The sequence below is a fragment of the Falco cherrug genome, chromosome 9 (assembly GCF_023634085.1).
Source record: "Falco cherrug isolate bFalChe1 chromosome 9, bFalChe1.pri, whole genome shotgun sequence".
Lineage (NCBI taxonomy): Eukaryota > Metazoa > Chordata > Aves > Falconiformes > Falconidae > Falco > Falco cherrug.
In genome coordinates this window covers 3,661,606-3,684,830 of record NC_073705.1, presented here as the reverse complement: position 1 = coordinate 3,684,830, position 23,225 = coordinate 3,661,606, and the positions used below count along the sequence as shown (strand labels likewise).

Below are 23,225 nucleotides of genomic sequence, written 5' to 3'. Positions count from 1 at the left end.
CACAAGCAAGAGCAATCCAGCTGTTACAGCTCTACTTAGCTCCTCGATGGCCAGCCTCCACTGCAGCCCTGCCATGAGCTGACCATTTGTTAGGGCAAGTCCCTCTGTGCTTCCCAGAGAGCGCTCCACTGGAGGATCCTGCTATATGGAGCCAGGGGTCTGGCAGCCGGGGACAGTACCTTGACCTAAACTCCACTCTTCCTGAAGCTCTGAGCCACAGACCCATGACAAAAAGGAGTGCTACACTGGAGCATTCATTTACAGGATGTATTTATTACACTGTAAAAAGTCCATTGGATTTGTAGCCATTTACTCTATATATACACTGGTTGTACTTGCACCCCAACCGTAGGTTCCTCTCAGTACAGCATACACTGGGTTGGAGTCCCGCCCATGCCCCTCCCAGCCACCCGCAGGATTTCTGAGATTGGTATCACTGAGAATTTAGCCAACTAATTGAGAGAGGAGGAAGAACGGAGATGCAGTGCTTGCCAGGCAGCCAGCTCTGCTCTGGGCACGAGGGAGTGGAAGAGTGGGACATCCTTGCTGCAAGGCAGAAGCACAAGAATGACTACCAGGGCCTGAGCTGCAGGGGTGTTCCAGGTGGAGAAGGAGCTGGGCTCCCAACAACTAGAAAATGCAGAAGGGTGCAGTCTCTGCAGAGCTTCCAAGAGAAAGCACAGCAGGTGCCACAGATCCCCATATCTTCTCTAGCTGAAGAGGACGTTCTCCTAAGTAATGGGGCTGGACACCAAGAGGCCAGTGTAGTGAGGGGTGGACAACACAGCACTGCTGTGCACCCTGGGGACTGGCTCCCCAAGCGCTGTTTGAGAGATGGCCATGGTGCTCTGCTCTCAGCTCACAGGACTCTGCGCTTCCTTCTCATCTACTCAGCTATGCAGAGCCTTCTGAGCTTGCTCCCTCCAACCAGAAAGCTTGATTTCATTTACAGGAGGAGGGAGGAAAGTAGTACTGCCCCTGCTACACACCCCTGCTGCCTACTCCCTGTCTGGTTACCCCTGTGGGGATGTCTGTGATCCATACTACCATAATACAGAAGGAAAGCATGTGGCTACAGCAGACAAGAAGCCCTATGCAGCAAGCTGGGAGCTGCGCTGTAAGCAATCCACATTTCTACACAAAATTCTCAACCTGCTGATCCCAGGCATGCCCAGAGCCCAAAGCAAGCAGTGCGACCAGAAGCATAGGCAGGAAAGCTAGGGAATGGCTGGGGAATTGTCCAGGGACTGGACTGAACAATCTGAGAGGCAGCCCCTCTCTCTGGCGTGACATCAAAGAATTTTCCCTCTTCACTAGATGAACTGGTGGCAGCTTGGTCCCAGGCTGCTGGGTGCTTGTGTTGCCTGGCCCCTGAGATTGTGAAGGCAGGAAGGAGACTGGTCAGTGGAACTGGGCACCCCTCCAAGAAGACAGGGATTTCTAGGTGGTTTTCTAGGTGGTTGCCACAAGAAAGGAGCAGAATGCGATGTGCTCCAAGGGGACTGTGGCAGCAGCCCTTCTGCTCAGGTTAGCATCATCTAAAACCAACATGCCAGCTACCAGAGAACACTTGGCCAGCATCCTCCACCCACAAAGATTCCTCAGCAGACAGTTCTCAGACACCCTTGAACTAATTGACTTCAGAGGTTGTCATGGGGTCAGTGGGCCGTGGAGTAGCTAAGAGGGGAACAGGAGAGGTGGCTTCAATTAATGCTGGATTGAGAATGATTGGAAGAGTCATAGGTGGCACCCCAACCTGCAGGGGAGAGGCAAGAGGCTGCAGGATGAGTGGTGGCTGTGCTGTTGTAGGAGGTATGTCTGTAACGGGGCTTGTCTTTGTTGGAGCTGATGCTGTGAAAGAAGGAGAGGCAGAGGTGCTGATGGTGGGTGAAGCAGGTGCTGCAGCTCTCTCAGACTCTGGAAAAAAGGAAGAGACAAAATACAATCCTTACACAAGCCCTGACAAAGTCACTTTTCAGCTCAAAGCTAAGCAGGGCTGAAGATCAACTCAGGGGCCTTTTCAGACTTGCCCCTTCCACACACCTTCACACGAGGCCCTGAGGAGCAGGCATTCTGCCCCAGCCTCTGCCCACCCTAGTAACCTCAGCAAGAAGGCCACAACCTATCCATTTGGAAGCACAACACCAGAGACCTGGTTCAATTTAGATCACGCTAAACCAAGGAAAAGCAGATCCATGCCACTGTGCAGGGAAGACAATTCCAGAAAGAAGAGAACAAGACTCACCACTGGCACCCAGTTCACAGGGTTTCTCCAAAGGAGCTAGGTGGGTGGCTGGTCTCACATCCCCCCCAGGAGAAGGGGGTAAGGCAGACACTATTGATTTCTGATGCTGCTGCTCCATGGGTATGCTAGGGACAGGATCTAGGAAAAGAAAACAAGCAGTGAGCCCACACACCAGTTTTCTCACTCCTTTTGCCCACCCTCAGTTCACCCTCCTTGTGCCAAGCTCCTACAGCCTCCCGCAACTACTATTTCATCAGCATCCAGGCACTATGGCAGCTGGGTACTGGTCAAGGTGCAAGCACTGCATCCAAGACCTGTTTTATTGAGGTTTCTCAGCCCCTTGTACCTTGGATGACTGTCTGTTTGAAGAGCTCATCGCGCAGCCTAGGTAAGAAACAGTCAATCCGCTCCCAGGTGATCTCCCAGAGATCCGAGTACCCCGTCCGTGAGTCTGCACTGTGGAATATCCCAGCTGTATCCATTACAAGCAGCATATTCTTCAGAGACTCTGGGATGGCCTCCAGCTGTAATCAGAGACACTCCTCAGGACACAGAGAATAGACATACAGCAACGAATAAAAGCTCAAAACAGCCGATGGGCTGCCTTGGAAACAGAGGCCAAGGGGAGAGACCATGGAATAGGTTTTGGAAGGATTAAAAGGTTAAAAAAACCCCCACCACCCAAACAAACCAAAACACCTTTCAAGTTTAGAAGGTTAAAACCGATGAATGGGTGTTCAAAGCACTGCAGCATCACTTTCAGCACCTTACCAGTAAGTCACTGGAGCCAGCATGCATGTATTTGTCCATAAAATCCAGGATTGTCAGCCACAGGGCAGCAAAGGTGGTCAGCGAGAGCAGCGGGGAGAGATGCTGTAGGAACACCTAGAAAAAAACACAACTGTACCAGGGCTGCTGCTTATACCTTGGCAAGCCAGCCTTACCTATCTGGAATTCCCCCTCCTTGTGGCAGGCTAGGAGCACGCACAGGCCCAGCCTGAGGAAGCCAGTGGCCTCCACTCTCCTGAGCTGTGTAGCAGAGGAGTGGATGTTGTCTCCTTTGCATGAGGCCAGTGCAGCCTGCACCACGTCTTCCAGCCCATCCAGACTCTCTGCCTTAGGTCAGTGCTATGAGCTTGTGACACGCATCATTTCACCACTAGAACAGACTGTCTTCAACTAATGTCAGGTAAAATACTTCTCTTTCCATCCTTCATAAAGTCACAAACTCCTTCTTCCTGACAATTTTTCTGAAGGCCGGGATTGTGGAGACAGTTCTGGAAAGAAGACGTCTCAACAGCAGAAGTTGGTGCAGAAGCCCAGCACTGAAGACAGTCAAACTAGCAAACTGACACCTACCCAGATCAGAGATGCTGAGAAGCTAGTAACAGCAGACTGTGGTTTTTTTGAGGCATGTGGTTTCCCCTGAGCTTTCAGGCAGCAGAAGCATGCTCACCTTGGAGAGTAGTGTTGAGGCTCTCATCCTAGTTTCTTCCATCCCAACAACATCAGCTGGGCTGATGTTCTCAAGTAGCTTGGTTAGCAGAGGGAACAGCACCTGTTGGATGAGACACGTTGACATTTCAGAGCTGAAAAATGACTGATGAGATTTGCACAGACAGCCTTACAGGAAAGCTGGCTTTTGGGACTGGTGGCTTCCAGGAAGAGAGCATGGGAGAAGCAAGTGGATTCTGACAGAACCAAGAGGCTCTGTCAGAAGCCTAAGCAGAGAGGAACTTTTCATAGGATCAGAGTAGGGAACACCCTACTCTGTGAGGTGATTGTGGTGAACAACCTGCTCAAGAAGATGGTGCTGAAATAGGACACCAACCTGCCACTCCAGCAACACTATCCTGCCTACATGCCCAGCCCAGCCAGGAGGTTACCTTGTTGAAGCAGGATTCCCATTCCAGGGCATCCAGGGCCTGTAGATCATGTACCAGGAGCGCTCGCTGCAAGTAAGTGAGTGCCTGCATCCGTACCTGGCGTCGGGCATCACAGCACAGCCAAGCAATGCCTGCAAGAGAGGGATTCAGGGAAAAGCCCACAGGGAAAGTGTCACATCCCTACTTCCCTAGTCTAGGGTGAAAAGTCTAATGAAGATCAAGCACCCCTGGGGGAGCGGGTGTGGGGGGGTGGGAGTGGGCCTGTGTGTGTGAAGAAAGAAAAGGATTGTATGTTTTTCAGGCCACAGAGTGGGAATCTACTTTCAGGTCCAGAAACAAGCTGGCAGCTAACTCATGCTAAAAATACCTTTCCAGATCTGTTCCAAGTTCTTTTTCAGTTACAGCAGACCCTAAAAACAACCTCTGCCTGCTTTCTGCAGTTAGTTCTTGGCTCCTCAACTTTCCTGAATGCTGCCATTATTCTGGAAGTATCTCTGCTGACTCTCATCACAAGGGGATGGCTTTACCCTGTAGCAAAGGACACCAGCAGTTGGACCACAGCGTTCGGGAATCTGCTTCGATTTTCCTCCCTGCTGTCTCTAGATGGCGTTGCTCCTCTGCCCAGGAGCTGTAGATGGTGGCCGCCCGTGTGTGCAAGGTGTGCATGAGGTCCAGGAGCTGCAAGTCAAGCATCACATTAAGCAACACACAGAACGTAACATTTTCTAAGCAATCCCGGTCCCTGCTCTTCCCCAAACCAATTCTAAGAGGTTCACAGCTACTCAAGCCTGTTTCCTGTATGTACGCAACCAGGTACAGCTATGGAGATGGCATCAGGCCCTGCTGTCTGTGCCCTCACTGAGAGGTCAAGTGCCAGGCATCTTCAGCAAGATTTGTGTCAGTTCAGTAGCCATGTCAATCCCACCTTCCAGGTACAGCATCCTAATCCTGCCAGGAGAGAGAATGAAGCCTTTCCTGGCACAGAGCACTGACTCTCCCAGGCAGACGGAGAAACCCAGTGATTCATGTGCTGTCCAGGGACAACTCTCTACAACATTTTTTGTTTGATTTTTTTTTTTTTTCAAAACAAAAAAAGCATGAAGCACAAAGCAAGCTCCCTCAGAGCAGCTCCGTATGGACAAATGACAGCATTCTAGTGACTTTACTACTGAACTGAGGCCCCACAGCCTGGCAGTCAGCAGGCCTGTGCCTTCACACCTTCGAAGTACCAGCTGGGGAGAGAAATTACTCCCTCATCCCAGTTGTATTTGAAATGCCAGTGCCTCCCCTCTCCACAAGGGGAGATGCCCCATGAGACCCCCCACTAATCCCACATGAAGCTCATGCCTCCAGATGCCCTTGATCCACACCCATCTTAACCACTGTAGTGACTCACAGCTCCAGACGCCACCCTCCCTGCTTTTCAGAGGACTTCTCTCTCCATTGCTATTCTGCTTTTGCCTGTCCAAACTGCAGTCTTCCTCTTTCACTGCTGAACCACACATTGCCACCAGAGCCACCCTCTGCCATCCAGTGCCCACTAACCCAGGATGCAGCCCCCACTTGCCCCATGAAGAATTGCAGTGTCTCACTAGCAAGGCCCTGAGCACGGGAAAGGAAAGGAGGAAATCCTTGCTATACTTACGTCCTGACTAACCTGTAAAGACACAGTGTGGTAGCTGGCAGGGATGCTCTCATCCTCGTCCTCATCACTGTGCGTGTGTGCCTGGTGCTGGCTCAAGACCCGTGATCGCCGTGTGGAACTCTCCTTTGGCTTTTTTTTTAACCGACTGGATTTACTGTCATACCTGTGGCTCTTCCCCCTCTTCTCCTGGGACTTGTAGCCTAGGAATTCAAAGGCAGCAACAGACCATATACGCACTCCACCACAACATTTTCTGCCCTTCAACACACACAGCAGACACCTTTTGATATCCCCAGCAACTAGGTGTGAAATGGCAACTACCTGCTTGAAGAGACACCCAGCACCCCTCAGGAAGAGCCTTCAGCAACAGCTGATACTGCTACCTCCACATCAGCTCCAGACCTCCCCTCCATCCCAGCGAGAGGGATAAGAATAAGGTCCCTGCTACTCGCAGGAGCCAGGACACTTTTCTCACAGCAGACCATTTTCTGGGGTCTGGGGACTCATCCCCTGACAGTATACTGCACACTTCCTGCCGACTGGCCACCTCAAGCCCAATCCTGACCATCAAACCAAGGGACATCTTACCCCCATTCAAGCTCGCCTCCACAAAGATGCGGATGGTTTTGACACAGAGCTCAAAGTTCTCAGGTGTAACGTGGGCAGCATCTCGCACGATGAAGGACAGGGACTCTACACACTTCATGAGAGACTTTGTGTCATGTGGGCCCAAATCCAGCCCCACAGTCAGGCTGTACTGGTTGACAAGAGGAGATGGCCCCAGTCTGCTGAGCCCAGCAGCAGATCTGGAGGTGTCGATGTCATCTTTCCCCACCTGCAGGGCACAGCAATAGGGTAGCAGGAGAGGGTAGCATTACAAGCAGCACCTTATGCACATGCTGAAAGAGGCTTTCTTCTGAAGCCGGCAGGTAACATTTCTGTAGGATCCATTTCCCTTTTCCTCATTTGCCTCCAAGCTTTCTCCTCTCCATCTGCATCTCCTCCCCAGCCTCTACACTGTCAGCTCATCATAGCCCTTTTCTACTGTCTTAAGCCTTCTCTCCCTACCACACCCTCTGCCCCCAGCCATGCTAGGAGTATTCTTCGGGCACCAGAAGCCCAGTGGCTACTTACCACTAGCCAGCCACTGTTCATGACATCGACATCTGTCACCGAGCGATGCATCTTGCCTGGCTTCCCATGGTCTGTGTACACCTCTGAATCAGAAGTGTAGCCACGGTCCAGGCTCATGTCACTTGGATGATAGGAGGAGGAGACCTCGCTGTCTGACTGGGCACCTTCAAGACAAAAGCCATGGGTTTTAGATCAAAGCCAAATCAAGAATTTGGAAGAGTAGCTGTGGGTAAGGGAGAAACAATCCAGATTAGTCACATCAGCATTAGCTAGGAACCACCAGTGGGCCCTGGAAAAAAACAGGCCAGCCTTCTCCTCCTGTGAGAGGAAGAAAACTGTGACAGGAGCATGCACAGGAGACAGCAGGAAGCACAGATCTCCGACCATTTCTACCCTGTAGGTATGCTTGGCTTTCCCTTTCAGAAGGAAGGGGCTTTCCTTCCTCTGCTATGTCACTTCTCAGCCTGACTGTGCATTAAAAAAGGGCAGGAAGTCCAGTGCTTTGATCCTGGCAGAAGAATCAGATGTACCACACACCTTAAGAACTACTTGGAGGTGTTAGGTTCTGCCAAGACAACTCCAAAAACACAACATGGAATGACAGGACTCACATACTCACGGACTCTGGGGTCACTCAGCTCCACACTAATACTGGTCAAATCTCGCTCATGAATAGCAATCTATGTTAGCATGTTCCACATCTGTCACATCTACCTTTCCTGACCTTCGGGATAACCTTAAATGCCACGTCCCAAGCACAGAGATCTTTGCAAGGGCCAAAATTTAAGCTATGACACAATGTTATCTAGAAGTGAAAATTCATTCTCTTAATCACTGAATTATCTAGAGTTATCTAGAAACTCACCAGCAGAGATGCAGACTTGCTGTGAACACAGTACACCAAACATTTTCAGGAGGTGCTAAAGAGAACTAAAGTTCTGATGTGCAAGATGCCACAGCCAAGTAGTTTGCTCAATCAGCAAAGACAGAAGCAGTTGAAAAAAATAAAAATGGGAGAAGATAGCCCAGCATTAGCCCAGAAGGCAAAGGCCACAGGGGTTTCTCCCATCTGTTTAGCACAAAGCATCAGGACCTAGCAAAGAAGTTCTAGAAAAGCAAAGAGGAAAATGAAGGCTTCTGGAAAAGCCTTTTCTTGCTTTTTCTTGCGGTTTGCTTTAAAAGTCTGAAGCCGTCAGCCCCAAGTACATTGCCAGCTGGCTAAAGCAAAACAGGAACAGTTTGCTGAAAAGACCGTCTTTCTAACACAGTCAAGAGAAGTGGGAAATAGTGGGTTGGTCTTGTGTGAATGGTTCAGGCACTCTGAACCAAATCCACACAAATGCATTTGGAAATAGAATTTTAAAGAACAATTCCCTGTACAAGATCCTTAAAACAGGGACAGAAGGGAGTCAGCCCCACAAAAAAAGCAAGTATGACAGGAACAACAGCTGGGTTTACATTACACACCCAGATGAGAGATTAAGGCTATATTACCCAAGGCACCAGACCCCTACCAGCAGAAAGTGCTCCTTGGGTAGAGCAAAGACCTTCTTACAGCTGCTGCAACTGATATCAGTTTTCCTCCCACTGCTCCCCCAGGGACTTGCACCTGGACTGCTGCTCACTGAGTAGGAAGAAATGGCAGAGTAGAGACAGGGACAGACCATGGGGTAGCAGTGAACAGCAGGTGCTGGTTTTAATCTTGCTAATGTAGTTTAATATCAGCTTTGTTTTCTTGCAGTCCCCTTTGCTAATTGGAAAGCTTGAGGAAGCAGCTGCTTATCTGGCAGGCAGGCATCAGATTTCCTAGCAAAAGCTGGCCTGTCTTACCTGTGTCGTTATCTGCCCTTGCAGTAACCTGCAGGGCTGCAGGCGGCTTCACCCCAGACCCAATACACTCCAGAAGGGTGAAGAGTGTGTACCAGTCATCCCCAGAGTGAATGTTGGCAGCATTGGTCTTCAGGAGTTCGTGGAGGCCGTAGGCAACCTCATGGCTAACTCTGGACAGCACATTTGGCTTCATCATGAGCAGGATACGTAATGAGAGGAGAACCTGGCCAGAGAAGGAGACAAGAATAACAGACCCTACTCTTTACACTCCATTCTACAGTGAAGTCCCCCTTCATTTATTTACAGCTACTTACAATAGCTGTTTGTTGTTACCTGCAGCACAGTCAGCTTAAACTTGGGTCCACTCAACAGCAAATGGTTCCCTGTGTTGCCAGGTGTAGCCACAAAACCCCAGTAACTGACTTTCAGAAATCCCTTACCTGTGCACTGATCTCTTCCCGACGAAGGAGCCGAATGGCCAGTCTCAGCAGCCCCACCACTGCTCTCTCCACCAGGAAGCAGAACTCCATCGCGTGCACACAGAGATGATAGAGGTGGTCTCGGACAGTTTGCCAGACACAGGTCACACGGTCCCTAGCCACAACGAGGAGGAGGGAAAGGGTAGGATGAAAGGAGATGAGACAAGTGGGATCCAGCTACCTCTCCCAGAACTCCAGACAACCCGATATTTCTTCATTTTAATGAAAAACCTCCAACCAGGAGACACAAGAACAGAAAAATAGAAACAACAAAGCTGTCAGATTTCTTATTTACTTCATTACTTGCAAAGCAATCGGGGGGAGAATTCTTCTAAAGTTTAGTTTATATTCTCCAAATCTCAGAATATCAAGCACTAATTCATGGGCGAATGGCCCCTCTTGTTTGCACATGCTATCATGGAATTGCTAAGCCCTGAAATTACAGCCACATGCTGCTTCAGCTGGCAACTCAAGCACATAAGGAACTCGCTCCCTGGACCCAGGCAGCAGCTGCAGTAAAGCAGGGACATTTACAGTGAATCTGCATATATTTCAAGGTCATACCTATTCTCTAGCACAATCCTCAGAAGCATCTCCAAGCAGAAGGCAGCATCCTCTTCGTCATATGTCTCCTCATCAGGAGTCACAGAGATTAGAGCCTAGAAAAGACAGGAAACGTTTGTGAATCACAAGCCCCCAAAACTGGGGCACCAACAAGTGAGGACCAACAGAACGCTTTGAGGTCATGCATAGTCTATCAAAAATGCAATGGATAGAAGTCAAGCTAAATATAAGGAAAGCCATATTCTTTTTATTATGCGACACGCAGTGTGAACTTAAAAGATGTTGAACTGTGACAAAGTCTCTCAGATGGAGAGGAATTCTGAAAGCCAGCAGCTGCTGGCTAGGAACACGTGAAGCATAGAAAAGGCAGACATACCTAGGAATGACTACAAATACTGGAACTATTCCCCTCAAGCCATCAGCTTGTATATGAAGGGAGAATTCCTGACATAAAAGGGGTAAGAGCAAAATGTTTCCCCAGAACTGAGATTGTACAGTGGGCCAGCAACATAGTGGTCTTTGTGTGATCCAAACAGAAAGTTCTGCTTTAGCTGTTTTAAATATTGTTCTTTGGGGTTTACTCATTTAGCATCTTTATTTTGAAGCTCAATACCTATTCTTCTGAACCTCTGCAGCAAACTTTGACAAATAAACCTTTTGTTTTAGCACAAGTCTCAATAGCGTCACGCACCCTATTGATGAGGCCAGTGAACTGCAATTACAGCAGCCTGAAGGGAAAGGGCACTTGTGCTTCAAGGAGCCACACAGCATCCCTGCAAGGGCTGCACTGCACTTTTTGCTTTTGGAAATGGTGAGCAGCGGCCAGATTTGTTCCACACTCTGGAGTGGTCTCACACTCCACAGTAGCCTGAGAAGCCACTACTAGAACCAGGTAAGTAACTACCCTCCCCCAGCAAGATGAAGTTCTCTAGCCTAAAGGCTAGTGAGTTCAGCCTTGTTAGGGCTCCCACAGCAGCCAGGAACCATGCTGCCTAGAAGCACACAGTCGAAATAAATCTGCACAGCTCTTGCCTCTAAAGTGGCCTTTTAGAATGTTCTCATTAGGCACACAGCACACCAGGAAAGAAGAAAAACCTTAAGCTCCTACAAAGCCACACATATTTGCAAACACTTACCTTGACCTCCTCAAGGCTTTTAGAATGCATTCCACAATTTAATGTTTTCCTCTACTACGAAAGCAATTGTGGCTGCCAGCACAGAAGTTACATGTAACAGCTAAACTAATGACTGGTTTCATATCCCAGAAAGGTCCAAGACTTCCTCTGGGGACAGAGGAGCTAGACAAGTACACAGCACATATCCATTATCATGCGCAGCATACTTCTTCCATCACCAGTTCAATCCCTTGCCCAGTATTTCTCTCACCTTCATGAGCTCCTGGAGGGATTCAAGTTGAAGGAATTTGCTTTCTGTGATCAACTTCTCAGGATCACATTGCTGCAAAAGATACAAGACAGGACTAGGCATCTGGGGGATGGGGAAGGCATACAAACATTCTCCAGAAGCAGTTTGTTCCCAGGAAAGATACAGATAGTGGCTTTAACACAATTACCTGGAGGAAAATTCCTGCCAGCTAGTTCACTCCTTTAACATCAGTTACCTTTATCAGACCTGATCTGTGCTAGACAGATTTTAGCAGATAACTCCTCTGTCCACACACTGCTCAAACCCTAGGTTCAGCATTTGCTGGCACCATATGCCTTAACACTGTCTTGGAAAACATTAGGCATTTGAGAATTTACTGTGAAGCCAGGGGCAGATCCCAGCCTCTTGTGGGGACTCATTCCTGTATTCATGCGTTACTGCATTTGTGCACAGCAGCACATAAGACCCTTTAGCTGTCAACGCAGACAGGTGCCTCTGTAGTTTCTTGCAATTTTCAAGTCCTCTGGAACCTGCAATACTGCCTAGAAGCATGCGTATTTATGCTGCTGTTGCCCATTATCCACACAGTACTGTCACCACCAGGAAAAGGAGGTTCTTTTACAGCCTGTATGTTACCTTTATGCATTCCAGAGCCGCTCGCTTTGCCTCCTGTGTCTCCGTAGATGGCCCCCTCATACCAGATTGCTCTGTCCCACTAAGGGTGAGCCAACTAACAAAACTCAGCACTGTAGATTCACCACTGCAAATCAGAAGACACCAGCATCAGTGAGGAAACAAGAAATTGTATTGTTCTCCAGCTTTGGTATGAAAAAGACTGCCTGGGCCATCTACAGTACTCACCGGTTAGATGGTGTCTCCTCACGTTGCAAATAGATTTTGCCATTAGGATCCACAAAGTCTTCAACCTGGAAGACAGACCAGAACACATACATGATCAATTGTCTACTTCTTTGTAGCCTTCCCCACCGAGCCCATGAAGTTCCACTTGGTGCTGAAACACTGCACCCAGCTGCCCATGTGTTTGGCAGTCACCCTCAGCTCTTCACCCCCAGTGAAGACGCCCAGTAAAGTGTCACCCCCATCTGGCCATACCAATGCTGTGCTCTAATACTTCATGCCTATAAGCATGTCCTTCTTCTGCACAATATTCAAAATCTGTTCAAGTGAAATGAATGCTAGAATTTCTCAAATGTAACAAACAGTAATGCGAGAAAAACCCAAAACCCTACAAAAGAAGCTGGAGCCTGCACATAACTCAAATGCTACACCCTTCGCAGGCTTTCTAGCTCTGCACACGCTTTACCAAAGCCAGGCCTTTGCAAGAGAACTCTCCTCTTTGAACTGGTTCTATGAAAAACTGGCTTCCCACTCCCCTGCTCTTCAATTACCCGCAGGCCAGCTGTTATTACCTCCACCATGGCCTTGGGCAGCAGCTCTGCTCGGAAAAGCTGTAGCATGGCCTCCATGATGTTTTTCCAGCCCTCCCGCAGAATGTCACCATGGCGATGGGCCAAATGAAACACAGTCTTTGCTGCAATATGGGCCTTGGGATTACTTCCAAAAACAGTGGGTAGGTTCTCAATAGACTGCAGGAAAGAAGAGGGGGTGGCAATCTGTCAGTAAGAGATGTTTTCTTTTCAAGACAAATTAGGGCAGGCTGTTCAGAACTGGTTATAGGAAAGACAACAATTCTGTGTATGATGCTTGGATAACTCCTCAGCTCACATTCAACTTTGCACAAAAACAAGGACAAGACGGCTTACCTGATACAAGCTGAATCACTGAAACACTTTGATATAAGATCTCCAAGGACAACAGCAATACAGAACATACTGAAAGTGCCTGCTGAAAACTCACTAACACTAATTTATTCTGCTATGGGAACTCACTCCATGATCAAAGCCTTCTACAAAAAGTACCACATCTCTTCTGGAAGCAGCAATTACTCTGCTCTACTGTTAGAGAAGGAAACTATGGCTGGATCATTACTGACTTGCAAAGCTACCCCTACCACTACTTAACAGCAAGATTCAAAGTAAGAGTGATGAACCCTGACATGCTGTCTCTGCCAATTACTGGATCACAATTCCCCATAATCTGTTAAACGCACTCACAGCTTTTCAAAACACAAAAAGCGTGCCAAGTCATTGAAACCAATCAAGTACATGCTGCCGCCAAAACTACTACTACTACTTATACGCTGAGTCAGTGTGAGTTTTAACTGTAGATCAAGAAGTGGGGCACTTTTTCTTCCTAACACACTTAATCCCCCCTCCCCCCCCCAGCCCCTGTTTCTTTCCATTCCTGTTCTTCCAGCCAAAGTGGCCAGGCATAGCAATTGCAGTGCTCGGACAGGATGATCACCAGGATGATCTGGCCTGGGAAGCGACTAGCAGCTAAGTGATACTTTGATGTTCTTCCCTTGCTTTCTAACAGTTGCTCTTTGTTTTGTCTCCTCAGGTCCTGAAGACAGCCCCTCCTTCTCCCCTTTCACCAGACTGTCTTTCAAATATTTGTTCAGTTGCCATATCCCACTACTGTCTCCAAGCCTTACAGGAATTCAGGACAACAGAAAGTAATTGGTGCACTTGGAATCTGGCCAAAGATAAGAACTTAGGGCCTTCTTCAAATCCAGAAGTCCCTGATTCTCTACATCATCACCAAAAGACATGCTTGCTTAATTTACACAAACCTCGGAGTGCTCCAGATTCCAGTCTCAAGTGTCACAACTAGATGGGATGCAGCTGGCAATAGCTGGTGCCTCTGAGGGCTTAGTCTAGTTGTTTCTAACTGTGTAAATCTGTGTCCAACAGTTGTTTCATGGCAGACATTCCTCTGTGTGTGTTATCTAGTGGTAGTCTCAAGGTCTGGTATGCCTGGAGACGATCAAGTATTTCATCTTCACTGTTGTGAGCTGCGGAGGAAGAGGGAATCTAAGGCAACCTCACTGCTTGGGATTTCTTCGTCTTTTAATAGTCACCCTGGTACATTTTTACTGCTACCAATGCTAGAATGCAAGTGATCCAAAGCATTCAGTCCAAACAATCCCATTTCCCTGCAGTCCAATTCCATTAGCTGGATTAATTTGCAGGACTGTTGCCTTTTTGCGATCCCTTCAAGGGATTTAAAAGTATCACCTGTCTTGGCCTTTTTACTCCCGTGCTTTCAGTCTTGAATGATCTTGTTTCCCTTTTTTTTGTATGTGTGGCAATTCTGATCTGCTCACTGTGAATCTTGCACTGGTTCTCAGAGCAATGCTGTGAGATTCTTTGCAAGTTCTGACCTTTTAAAGGAATTGCTGTCATTTTCTCCTTAGCACTTAGCTCCTTAGTAGTCTGCCACACACTACCAAACGCCTTGGGGAAAAACAGGCTGATACTGTAGCACACAAACAGATCTAGGCAAAAAAAAAAAAAAAGCTCACACTAACCACTGTACCTTGAACTTATTCCCGCAGTACAACCCATGGAAATGGTCTTCAGGGCTTGCCAAAACTGGGGCTAACAGCTGATTTTATTACCAAGACTCCATGTATCGTCCAACAATTCAAACCATTTGTTTTTCTAAACCCTTTACGCTGGGTGGGTGCACAGCCCCCACACTTTGAAGAACAGCTCACAAAACAGTCCCTCTTGGCACTGCATAAGCCCTATAACTAAATATTCAATAGCTGAAATGCATAAACTTGCTCAGGATCATGGATGATCACTGTCTTGATTGCAGGGAGATCTAAGTCTCCTCTGCATCTTGGCATTCTGCTCTGCACTGCCACTTGTGAGTGAGGAGAAGGAAACGTGTGTATTTCAACGTGTCCTATGGAAATCCTACTTCATTTATACACTTTTCATTGCCTCTTCCAGAAAACTCTAGGCAGAGGCTGATAGAAACCTACAGATATAGTGATAACTAAAATAAGCAAGTATTACTGTTTAATAGAGGAAGATAGCTCTGATATACTAAAACCCATGCTTCTTTCCCCTCCTTGCAAACTTACCTCGCTGCTGAGGGCTGTAAACTTGCAGAGAGAAATTATGAGATTGTCAAACACATCACTAAGGCCATAGTGAGCAGAAATCATTGCACATTTCCTGGGGAAAGAAGAAAACAGAAAATTATGTAGTTAGTCAGCACAGACAAGTCTGTCTACCAGACAGCAAATCAGAGAGCCTCTCCGTTCACATTTTAGACGTTTCTCTTCACCCACTCATAATGAATGCTGAATACTATTATCCCTCAAATAATCTCAATTCTCATTCATACATCGTGATATTTGTCCACAGGATCACTTTCAAGAAGCAAGTCTAAACAGACAGACGACTCACACCTAAGCCAATACACCTAATCTCTTGCCTTGACAGAAGAGAGAGTTGCTGAGATTGGCAGTAGTGTTGAAGGTCTAGTTTCCAACAGATCATGGCTACAGCAGTATATTAACAGAGCTTTAAAACTATGCTTAAGGCATCATTTGGTCTGGATCTAAGCAGGACCGGACCAAAGATTGTTCCAGTTTGATTTCTTTTAATACTGGTCATCTAGGACAGAAAAAATAAAAAAAAAATCCCCCATCCCATTCAGCCACAGTTATAGCTTCGTACACATGAGAGGTTTTATTCATATATAGGGATTATGCCAGCATCACTGTGCAAGTTAAAAGTGACATTTTTCTCCTCAGTACCATGCAGCACAGCTATGTCAGCAGGTCTTTTAAATGTAACCAGGTTGGAGTTCAAAAATACATACCCCAGGCACTTTGATTTATTACAACAGAGCAGTCAAGCCAAACAGTGAGTGGCAACCAAGAGAGGCCAAGATGGGATGAATCAATACAAATGACAGAACAAAACTAAAGGACCACAGGTCACAATAAAATGCTCTTCAATTGCTGTGATGTCTCCAGCAGGTAAACGGAGGACAATGGCCACACTTGAACTTTTCCAGGTCTTAATGAAGGCAAGAGTTACCTGAAACCAGAGATAGCCTTCTGGATGATTGTTTCTTCTAAGCTCTTGTCAAAAACATAAGAAAGTGCTGCGATGGTTGGCCCCCACGTCATCGTGAAGAGATCATGATCATAGCTTCCAGGAGGCACGTGGAGAAATATTCCCTCATCAGTGGCACCACGATGTAGCAGGACATTCCAGATATAGTTTTCCTTTACCAGGCCTGTCTGTTCTTCTGGCATCACTATCTCATCATTTCTACAAGGAAGGAAGGCAGAAAGGTTGAACTGTTCATCCTGATCCAAACTTAACATTTACACAGTGCCTTTAATTACGTGGTCTCAAAACTAAGTGATACCTACTTTGGAGTGTTTTGCCAGCTCCTGAAACATTCTATTTTCCTAGGCCTGCCTGGTTCCCCTGACCCTCTTAGATATCCTGGATATCAAGTCTGCTGGCTCTCAGCAGCACCCAGCAGAAAACACTTAAGGACAGTACTGAAGAAGCAGCTACCTAACACTACCAAGTGCAAAACGCAACACGTACTGCAGTTACATGATGGGAAATTTTGGACAGCACACTGGCATAGCTTCAACTTCCCACCCCAACTCTCACTTTGTCAGAGTGCTCTGCATAGCTCTACTTCCAGATAAAAGAAAAATTAATAAAACATTGCTATAACCACTGCAGTCAACAGTAGGCATAAGTACCTTTCTAGACAAATAATGCAAATATTCATATTATGCCAACATCAAATATCAGAAAGACAAGTAGTACAAAATTAAAAACAAAGTAAGAAACCAAATGTATGATGGGTGATTCATAATGAGGGTACCAGCTCCTTATTCTAACTGGGTTAAAGCTATACAATAATAAAACAATTATGATAAATGCCAAGAAGTACTTGCAATCCCAGGATATATAAATATATCAAGCTTAATTACATAATCCCTAGACTTGGGTAACATTGCATATGTAACTGATAATCCTCTGCAAATGACCAATTACTTGAACAAGAGTCTCAAATCTACTAAGAATAGTGGATTGCAGCCAATCTGAAAAGTAGGTCTTTCTGCAACAATCAAAAAATAATGTGCTTCAGTCGCCAAAGCAGCAATTTTCATGTGCTAACAACAACTATAAAAACCCCTCTTGATTTATGCATAAGAAATAAGCTTTTCTCAGTTTCAGGTGCCTGCCTATTTTTGACAAGAGCAATAATGACCGAGATTATATAGGAAAGTAAGTTTGCAGTCAACAGCATATTTTTAATAAGAATACATATTTGATTAATATTAACAGAAGCACATGATTGGGTTTACTTGAAAAGTCTCAGGAAACGAAATTGTGCTCAAAAGTGAAATGCTGAGGTCCCGCTGAAATCATGTACTACTCTGTACAGATTACAGTCTGATTTTTTTCCCCCTAATAATACAAAGAAAACAAAGAGCCCTTCAATCTCAACTATGACACTGGGGCAATCCATCTGACATGGAGCGATACTGAAATGACACACCAATTGCTTTAGCCATAGAACATACTGAAAAAGCCAAAGTATCTGGTGAAGGCAGGATAAGGGGAATAGATGGACAGAGGTACTATATAACTGAGAGATATAAAGACATTCTCAGGGTGCTACTCAAAATATTAAGAACACTCTCAGGGGAGAGAGGCCAATCAAAACTAGAGCTCTATTTGAAAGCTAGAGCTACCTCTTGGAAGAATTTCTGGATATTCAGTACAGGCAGCATCCCAATCTTCCCAGAGCAGGCTCAAAAGGGAGGGTCAGCCTAATCACACTGCCCTGTTTCCAGCACGAGCCGCTGCCTGCCACTGCAGACTGAAATCAGCTGAGATTGAGAGTTGCATCCTGTCTCCTCAGAGATGTAATCCTCTCAGCTTCAAATTGTCTGGGCCTGGATTTACTGACAGGCTAGATTTCTGAGCTGTTATTAAAGATCTCAGCCCAGAGCTAGTGTGCACACAAGGGCCTCAGCTACCAGGAATTCTCCTCAAATACTGATCAGTGCGCCAAGAGCTTCAGGAGTGGCAAAAGAGATTGGTGCAAACAGCAGCCTCATATGAAGAGCTCAAAGCAGAACATACGAGACTGAGACCTGGACATGTTATGTCAGGGCACGAGTGCTGTCCTGGGGATGAGATACTACCTCTAGTACTACGTTAAAAATTCTAAAGAAAACCAAAGGGCTGGCCTGGATAACTGAGCCTTCTTAGATATAGCATTTCACGTGTGCTCATCTTGCTCAGCCGTTCTTTTGCATGTTGATAGAAGGCATGACATTTTTTAACTTTAGCTTAAGCTCTGTGGATTAAAATACCATGGCAAGAATCCATAGTTACAAAACCAGTGCAATCACTGTGACAGGCTTGTTACCACAGCCCCACATGGAGCTGGAAGTTAGTTTGAGGCAAACAGGCATGTGATCAGTGAGTGTCTCTCCATACTCTCCAAAGGTCTCACACACCAAACAACTCGACTTTTCCCTCTGCATAGAAGATGATAGATTCTTACTTGATGGCATGGTACATGTCTTCCAATATGTCCTGTTCAAAGTCTTTGCCTCCATTCACACCTTTCAGGTTCTTTCGAAACTCCTGAAAAAGGTTACATCAACATTAATTCCTAATATCTCCAGCTTGAACTGTGTGGCTAGGATCAGTAGTCCACTTGTTCATGAGACCAGAAGGAGATTTTCCTGTGTTCTTCAACATGTAGCCTCAAAGACTAAATACTTTTCTTAGTGGCAGTAGTGTGCAGCAACCCCTGTCTCTGCTCACAAGGAAACGTAATACTGGCTTAGCTGAGGCGAGACACCAGAATGACAGGTCTGTACCACTGCACTGACACTCACAGGACCTGAACTCTCCAGAAATCCACAGCGGTTCAACAATCTTCTCATTCTTATTGTGTCTTAGGATACATTTTGCTCACACACACAGAAGCCTCTTGACGAGCTCAGCAAGTTTTCTGCTAAGCCTGTGTTTCTTCAGACTGTCCCTTGCCCACAGCTCCCCTCTCCAACCGTACTCAACTTCAGTGCTGCACACCAGCTTATTGTCTACATGAGCAATGGATGCCAGGGAAAAAAAACAGAGAATGCCACTGAGATAAAGACAGGTACTACACTGCTAGCAAAGCCAGAGAAGACAGGTGCCTGCACAGATCACACCCACCTCCAGAGTCATAGGGACATTCTGCTTGCGGACATTATGGTTGTGCTGGTCAGTGTTCAGCATAATAACTGCATAGGCCAGGGCAAAGCAGGCATCACTATTGGCAAATGGGGATCCATTTGATTTCTGAAAGGCAAATGTATGCACAAATTAGTCCTACAGGAAGGGTGATATCAGTGACTCGAGACAGCCGTTTTCTTACCCACGGTACTGAAGTACCTCTGGGACAACTAAAAACCCAAGATTCTGGCTCCAGCTCCCACAAAGCACCTCAAAATCTATGTGCCACTGCCATCTACAAAACAACAGCTGCTGCCTGCAGGGCACAGTAAGCTTATACAGGCAGTCGGATCTGACATGTCCATCACGGCAAGCAGATGCTCAAGAATGAATGCAGTTTTGAGCTTTCTGCCCACCAAGTACACACCCTCCAATGTTCTGTGAAGGCTTCCAGCAGTCTCTGGATTACAGGTGCCTCTCCCGGTAATCTGAAGGCCTCTAGATAAAGTCTCAAAGCTTCATCCAGCCTTAAGCCTTGGAAGCTGAAAGTCCTGCAAGAAGAAGGAAACGTAATGAGAAACTGGAACAGGATGGGAAAGGTAGGATAAACTCACTGACTACAATTTTGTTTGCTGCAGCATCAGAACACCAGATTTCACAGAGGACAGACAGTAAAGAGTGGAGGGTGAGGAGAAAAAAAAATAAAATACCATGAACAGGCAAAAAAAACCAACAAAAGAAAGTAAACAATCATACAGGTGATTATGTATGTAATCGTCTCTCCAGTCTTTACAGAGAAAGATACTCACCCAACAAAGCTTTCCAGCAAGTCTATGTTCTTACGGTCGCTTACAAATTCCCCAATCATCTTTTTGTCAAGGCGAGGATTTTCCCGCAGCCACCTGGCCACCTCATTGTTGTCAATGGGGGTGGCAAGAAGGTTCTTCTCCTGCAGAAATTGTATCCCTTTCTTTGGCTTTTGGTTGAACTGCTCTGTGCCGGTTATCAGGAGCTGAAGGAGACATTCTGGTAATTACAAGCTTGAAGTGCATTTCTTACTTTAGATTGTTCTTGGTATTTGAACCAAAAGCGAAGTAGAAATGTTTATTCCATGATCAAGTTTATTGTACTGAGTAATCCAGGAAAAAAGGCTGACCAAGGCCAGAAAACCTGCATTCATCACAAGGATTCACTACCAACTAATACTGGACAGAGCAAGCATGAGCTGCCACCTTGGAAAAGCTCTGACATTTCACCGAGATATTAGCTCTGATACCCAAAATGCCCCACCTGCTCTAGTGTGTAAACAGAGCAGAGGAGGGTCTCTGATGAACCCCAGACATGTGGCAAGATCAGCTCTACCCAGCTGCAACAGCAACACTGCTCCATGCCCTCTTCTGTACCCTTTAGCTCCTGGTGTTTTTATGCTACCTCAGTGCCAGCAGACATGCAGTAAGAATCCTTAGCACTTATTCAGCAGGTGCAAGGAAGAAGTACTGCAAAAGCTTAAACCAGAAAACGAGAAAACATTCTGTTAGTGAGACATGGTCCCAGGAACACCTGGTATTCTGGCATGACAAAGCTACCTGTCAGTTGGGAAGAGCAGATGCATTTTTGGTTTTAAGGGAAGTCAGCTACTATGCCCTGCTTCATTCTTATTTTAGGAAACTAGACTGTACCAAAGTCACAGTGTATTAATACACCTGACTAAGAAAGGGTTAACTGAACGTTCTTGGTGGTGTTCAGAAAAACCAAAAGCACAAACAACTGTATGAACTTTACTAAGGCACCAGAATAAATGTCAGTTCCCTGTTAGCTCCTATCACGATCAAACTGCTAGCGATGACCTAGTGAACTAAATTCGTGACCATCATGACTACTAGCTCCCCTGGGTTTCTTAGTACCTCAGAAGCCACCAGCCCCCTGTTCGTTGCTTCCCTGCTTGTGTGACATCCTCAAATTGCAGCAAAATACAGACCCTGAAACAGCACAGAGCGCACAAGGACCCAGTGAGGGCATAAAAAAAACCAACAACCATGTGCTGCCCTGGTATAACAGGCCTGAAGGGACTGTATGACGCTAGCAGCATTTCTGTTCAGCTGTAAATCCTGCAACCTAAGCCCTAGGGTATTCTATGGACTGGTTATACTTCTTAAGACCACCTGGAAGACTGCCGGCAGTTTGCACTGCATTTATAATCATGTCAGTGCTATGCTTCTGAGCTTCTGGTCACTACCTTTGGAAATGTCAAAGAAAACTTTCCATTTGATGCGTGATTTGTTATCTGCTTTTATTTATCTTTTTTCCTCCTTCCACCTGTTGTAATGTTTAGTACTTCAGAGGTTAAAGGAAGCACAACATGCTGGTGCCATGCCAGCATCAACATTACTAGAGCTGAGTGTTTGGTGTGCCCTGTTTACATGCTTAGGATGAAACCATTAGCAGATTTAGGGTCAGGAAAGGATTTTCCCTGGGCAAACTAACAGATTTATGAACGTCTTTCTGCCCTCTGCGGCAGTGTAAGGCACTACCCTTTTTCTAGGACCACCTGGAACTGTTTTTAAGGAAACTCAGCCACTGGCAATGCTCTTGACTCCTATCCTTGTTTTCCAGCACAGTAAAGCTGCAGTATTATCAGAGGTTTTCGCTTGGAACAGTGGAAGCACTCCATGCAAGCTCCCTTCTCAACAATGGACTTTCACAAAGTCCATCAGCAAAGTTGCCACAAAAGCTAGATTTAACGCAAAGGATTACAAATGAAAGTGTAACTAAATCAATATTCATTTATTAGAAATTAGCTAATGCCGAAACTCAGTGGTTCCTTTGAAGACTATGCTGACAATCACTTCCCCCCACTATCCTTGTGGCTTGGGAAGCCAGTCAGCATTATCCCACTGCAGCACTGTGTTGTAGGTGAAGAACCAACTTCTTAAGTACTGTAGCAGAATTTCTAGAGGGAAACCAATGCCTTAAATTACATTCAGATCCAGAGACTGCCACAGCAGATCACAAAGCACAGATGAGCACAGCAGTAGAAAGAGATCTGTTGTACTTTCTTCAGTGTTTTTGTTTAAGTAAGTTTAAACAAATATGACCACAAATATGACCACTGCTCCCTTATAACAATGTAAAATAAAAACACTTACACTGGAGACAGAAGTCAGAAGCCTTTTAGTCAGGTACAAATCAAAACCTTCTCTTTAACATAAATGAAATGTTCAAATCCATTACTTTATTATTCCACTGTATCATCTGGCTCCTTACCCAACAACTATTACGGCCACTCATGTTTCATCCAGAATATGTGTCATTTTCATACTGAAATTTAGTAATCTCTTACTTCCTAAATAACCTAATCTACCTCACGTATATGTTGTGCAAAGTGAACAAAATCTGTACAAAGAACATCAGTGAATAGAGAAAAAAACAAACCCAAACCCTAGCCAAAAAAACCAGTCCCATGTAATCCATAGAGAATGTAGATATCATGTTCATCCTCTCTCTGGAGGTGAACAAGCAGGCCAGCACTTGATGTTTGACACAGAACAGTAGATAAATACAAAAGCCATCAGCATGGAGCACCTCCTGCCAACATTAGACCTAGACTGGAACCACTCAGGGAATGGAAAGCTGACGAAGTTTAGACTGTGACTTGGATTAATGAGTTTTAAAGAAACAGACATTTAGACAAAGAATGGCTTTGCCACAATCAAGACAATCTTTCCAGTCATCCTTATGATAAAGAAAACACAGGAATAAACAAATCAGAATAGCAGCCTAGACTGTTCATTTCTACTATGGGCCTCTTGGTATGCTCCCTGTTTACAGCTTTGGTAACAGTAGGGAACCTGCCCTTTTTGATGAAAGTACCTGACTATTTCCATATAATGCAAACTAGAT

General features: G+C 46.0%; 1 protein-coding gene across 5 annotated transcripts in view; it reads right to left on the bottom strand.

The window, feature by feature from the left end:
* Positions 1-253: 253 nt before the first annotated feature.
* Positions 254-23,225, bottom strand: part of GBF1 (golgi brefeldin A resistant guanine nucleotide exchange factor 1) — a 109,916-nt gene continuing 86,944 nt past the window's right edge. For 3 of the 5 annotated variants that reach the window (XM_055720778.1, XM_055720777.1, XM_055720780.1), the window contains 23 exons: positions 20,135-20,337; positions 19,753-19,876; positions 19,326-19,451; positions 18,664-18,746; positions 16,152-16,388; positions 15,185-15,278; positions 12,600-12,776; positions 12,031-12,095; positions 11,806-11,929; positions 11,170-11,241; positions 9,784-9,878; positions 9,181-9,334; positions 8,741-8,963; positions 6,911-7,074; positions 6,365-6,611; positions 5,777-5,976; positions 4,659-4,809; positions 4,132-4,262; positions 3,702-3,803; positions 3,017-3,130; positions 2,592-2,769; positions 2,246-2,383; positions 254-1,917 (listed from right to left, as the gene is read on the bottom strand). In XM_055720778.1, the coding sequence (XP_055576753.1) occupies positions 1,631-1,917; positions 2,246-2,383; positions 2,592-2,769; positions 3,017-3,130; positions 3,702-3,803; positions 4,132-4,262; positions 4,659-4,809; positions 5,777-5,976; positions 6,365-6,611; positions 6,911-7,074; positions 8,741-8,963; positions 9,181-9,334; positions 9,784-9,878; positions 11,170-11,241; positions 11,806-11,929; positions 12,031-12,095; positions 12,600-12,776; positions 15,185-15,278; positions 16,152-16,388; positions 18,664-18,746; positions 19,326-19,451; positions 19,753-19,876; positions 20,135-20,337 (3,489 nt within the window). In that variant the 3' untranslated portion in view covers positions 254-1,630. Of the gene's footprint in view, positions 1,918-2,245; positions 2,384-2,591; positions 2,770-3,016; positions 3,131-3,251; positions 3,523-3,604; positions 3,804-4,131; positions 4,263-4,658; positions 4,810-5,776; positions 5,977-6,364; positions 6,612-6,910; positions 7,075-8,740; positions 8,964-9,180; positions 9,335-9,783; positions 9,879-11,169; positions 11,242-11,805; positions 11,930-12,030; positions 12,096-12,599; positions 12,777-15,184; positions 15,279-16,151; positions 16,389-18,663; positions 18,747-19,325; positions 19,452-19,752; positions 19,877-20,134; positions 20,338-23,225 lie in introns of those variants that run through there. The other 2 variants (XM_055720779.1, XM_055720781.1) reach the window with 2 other exon arrangements.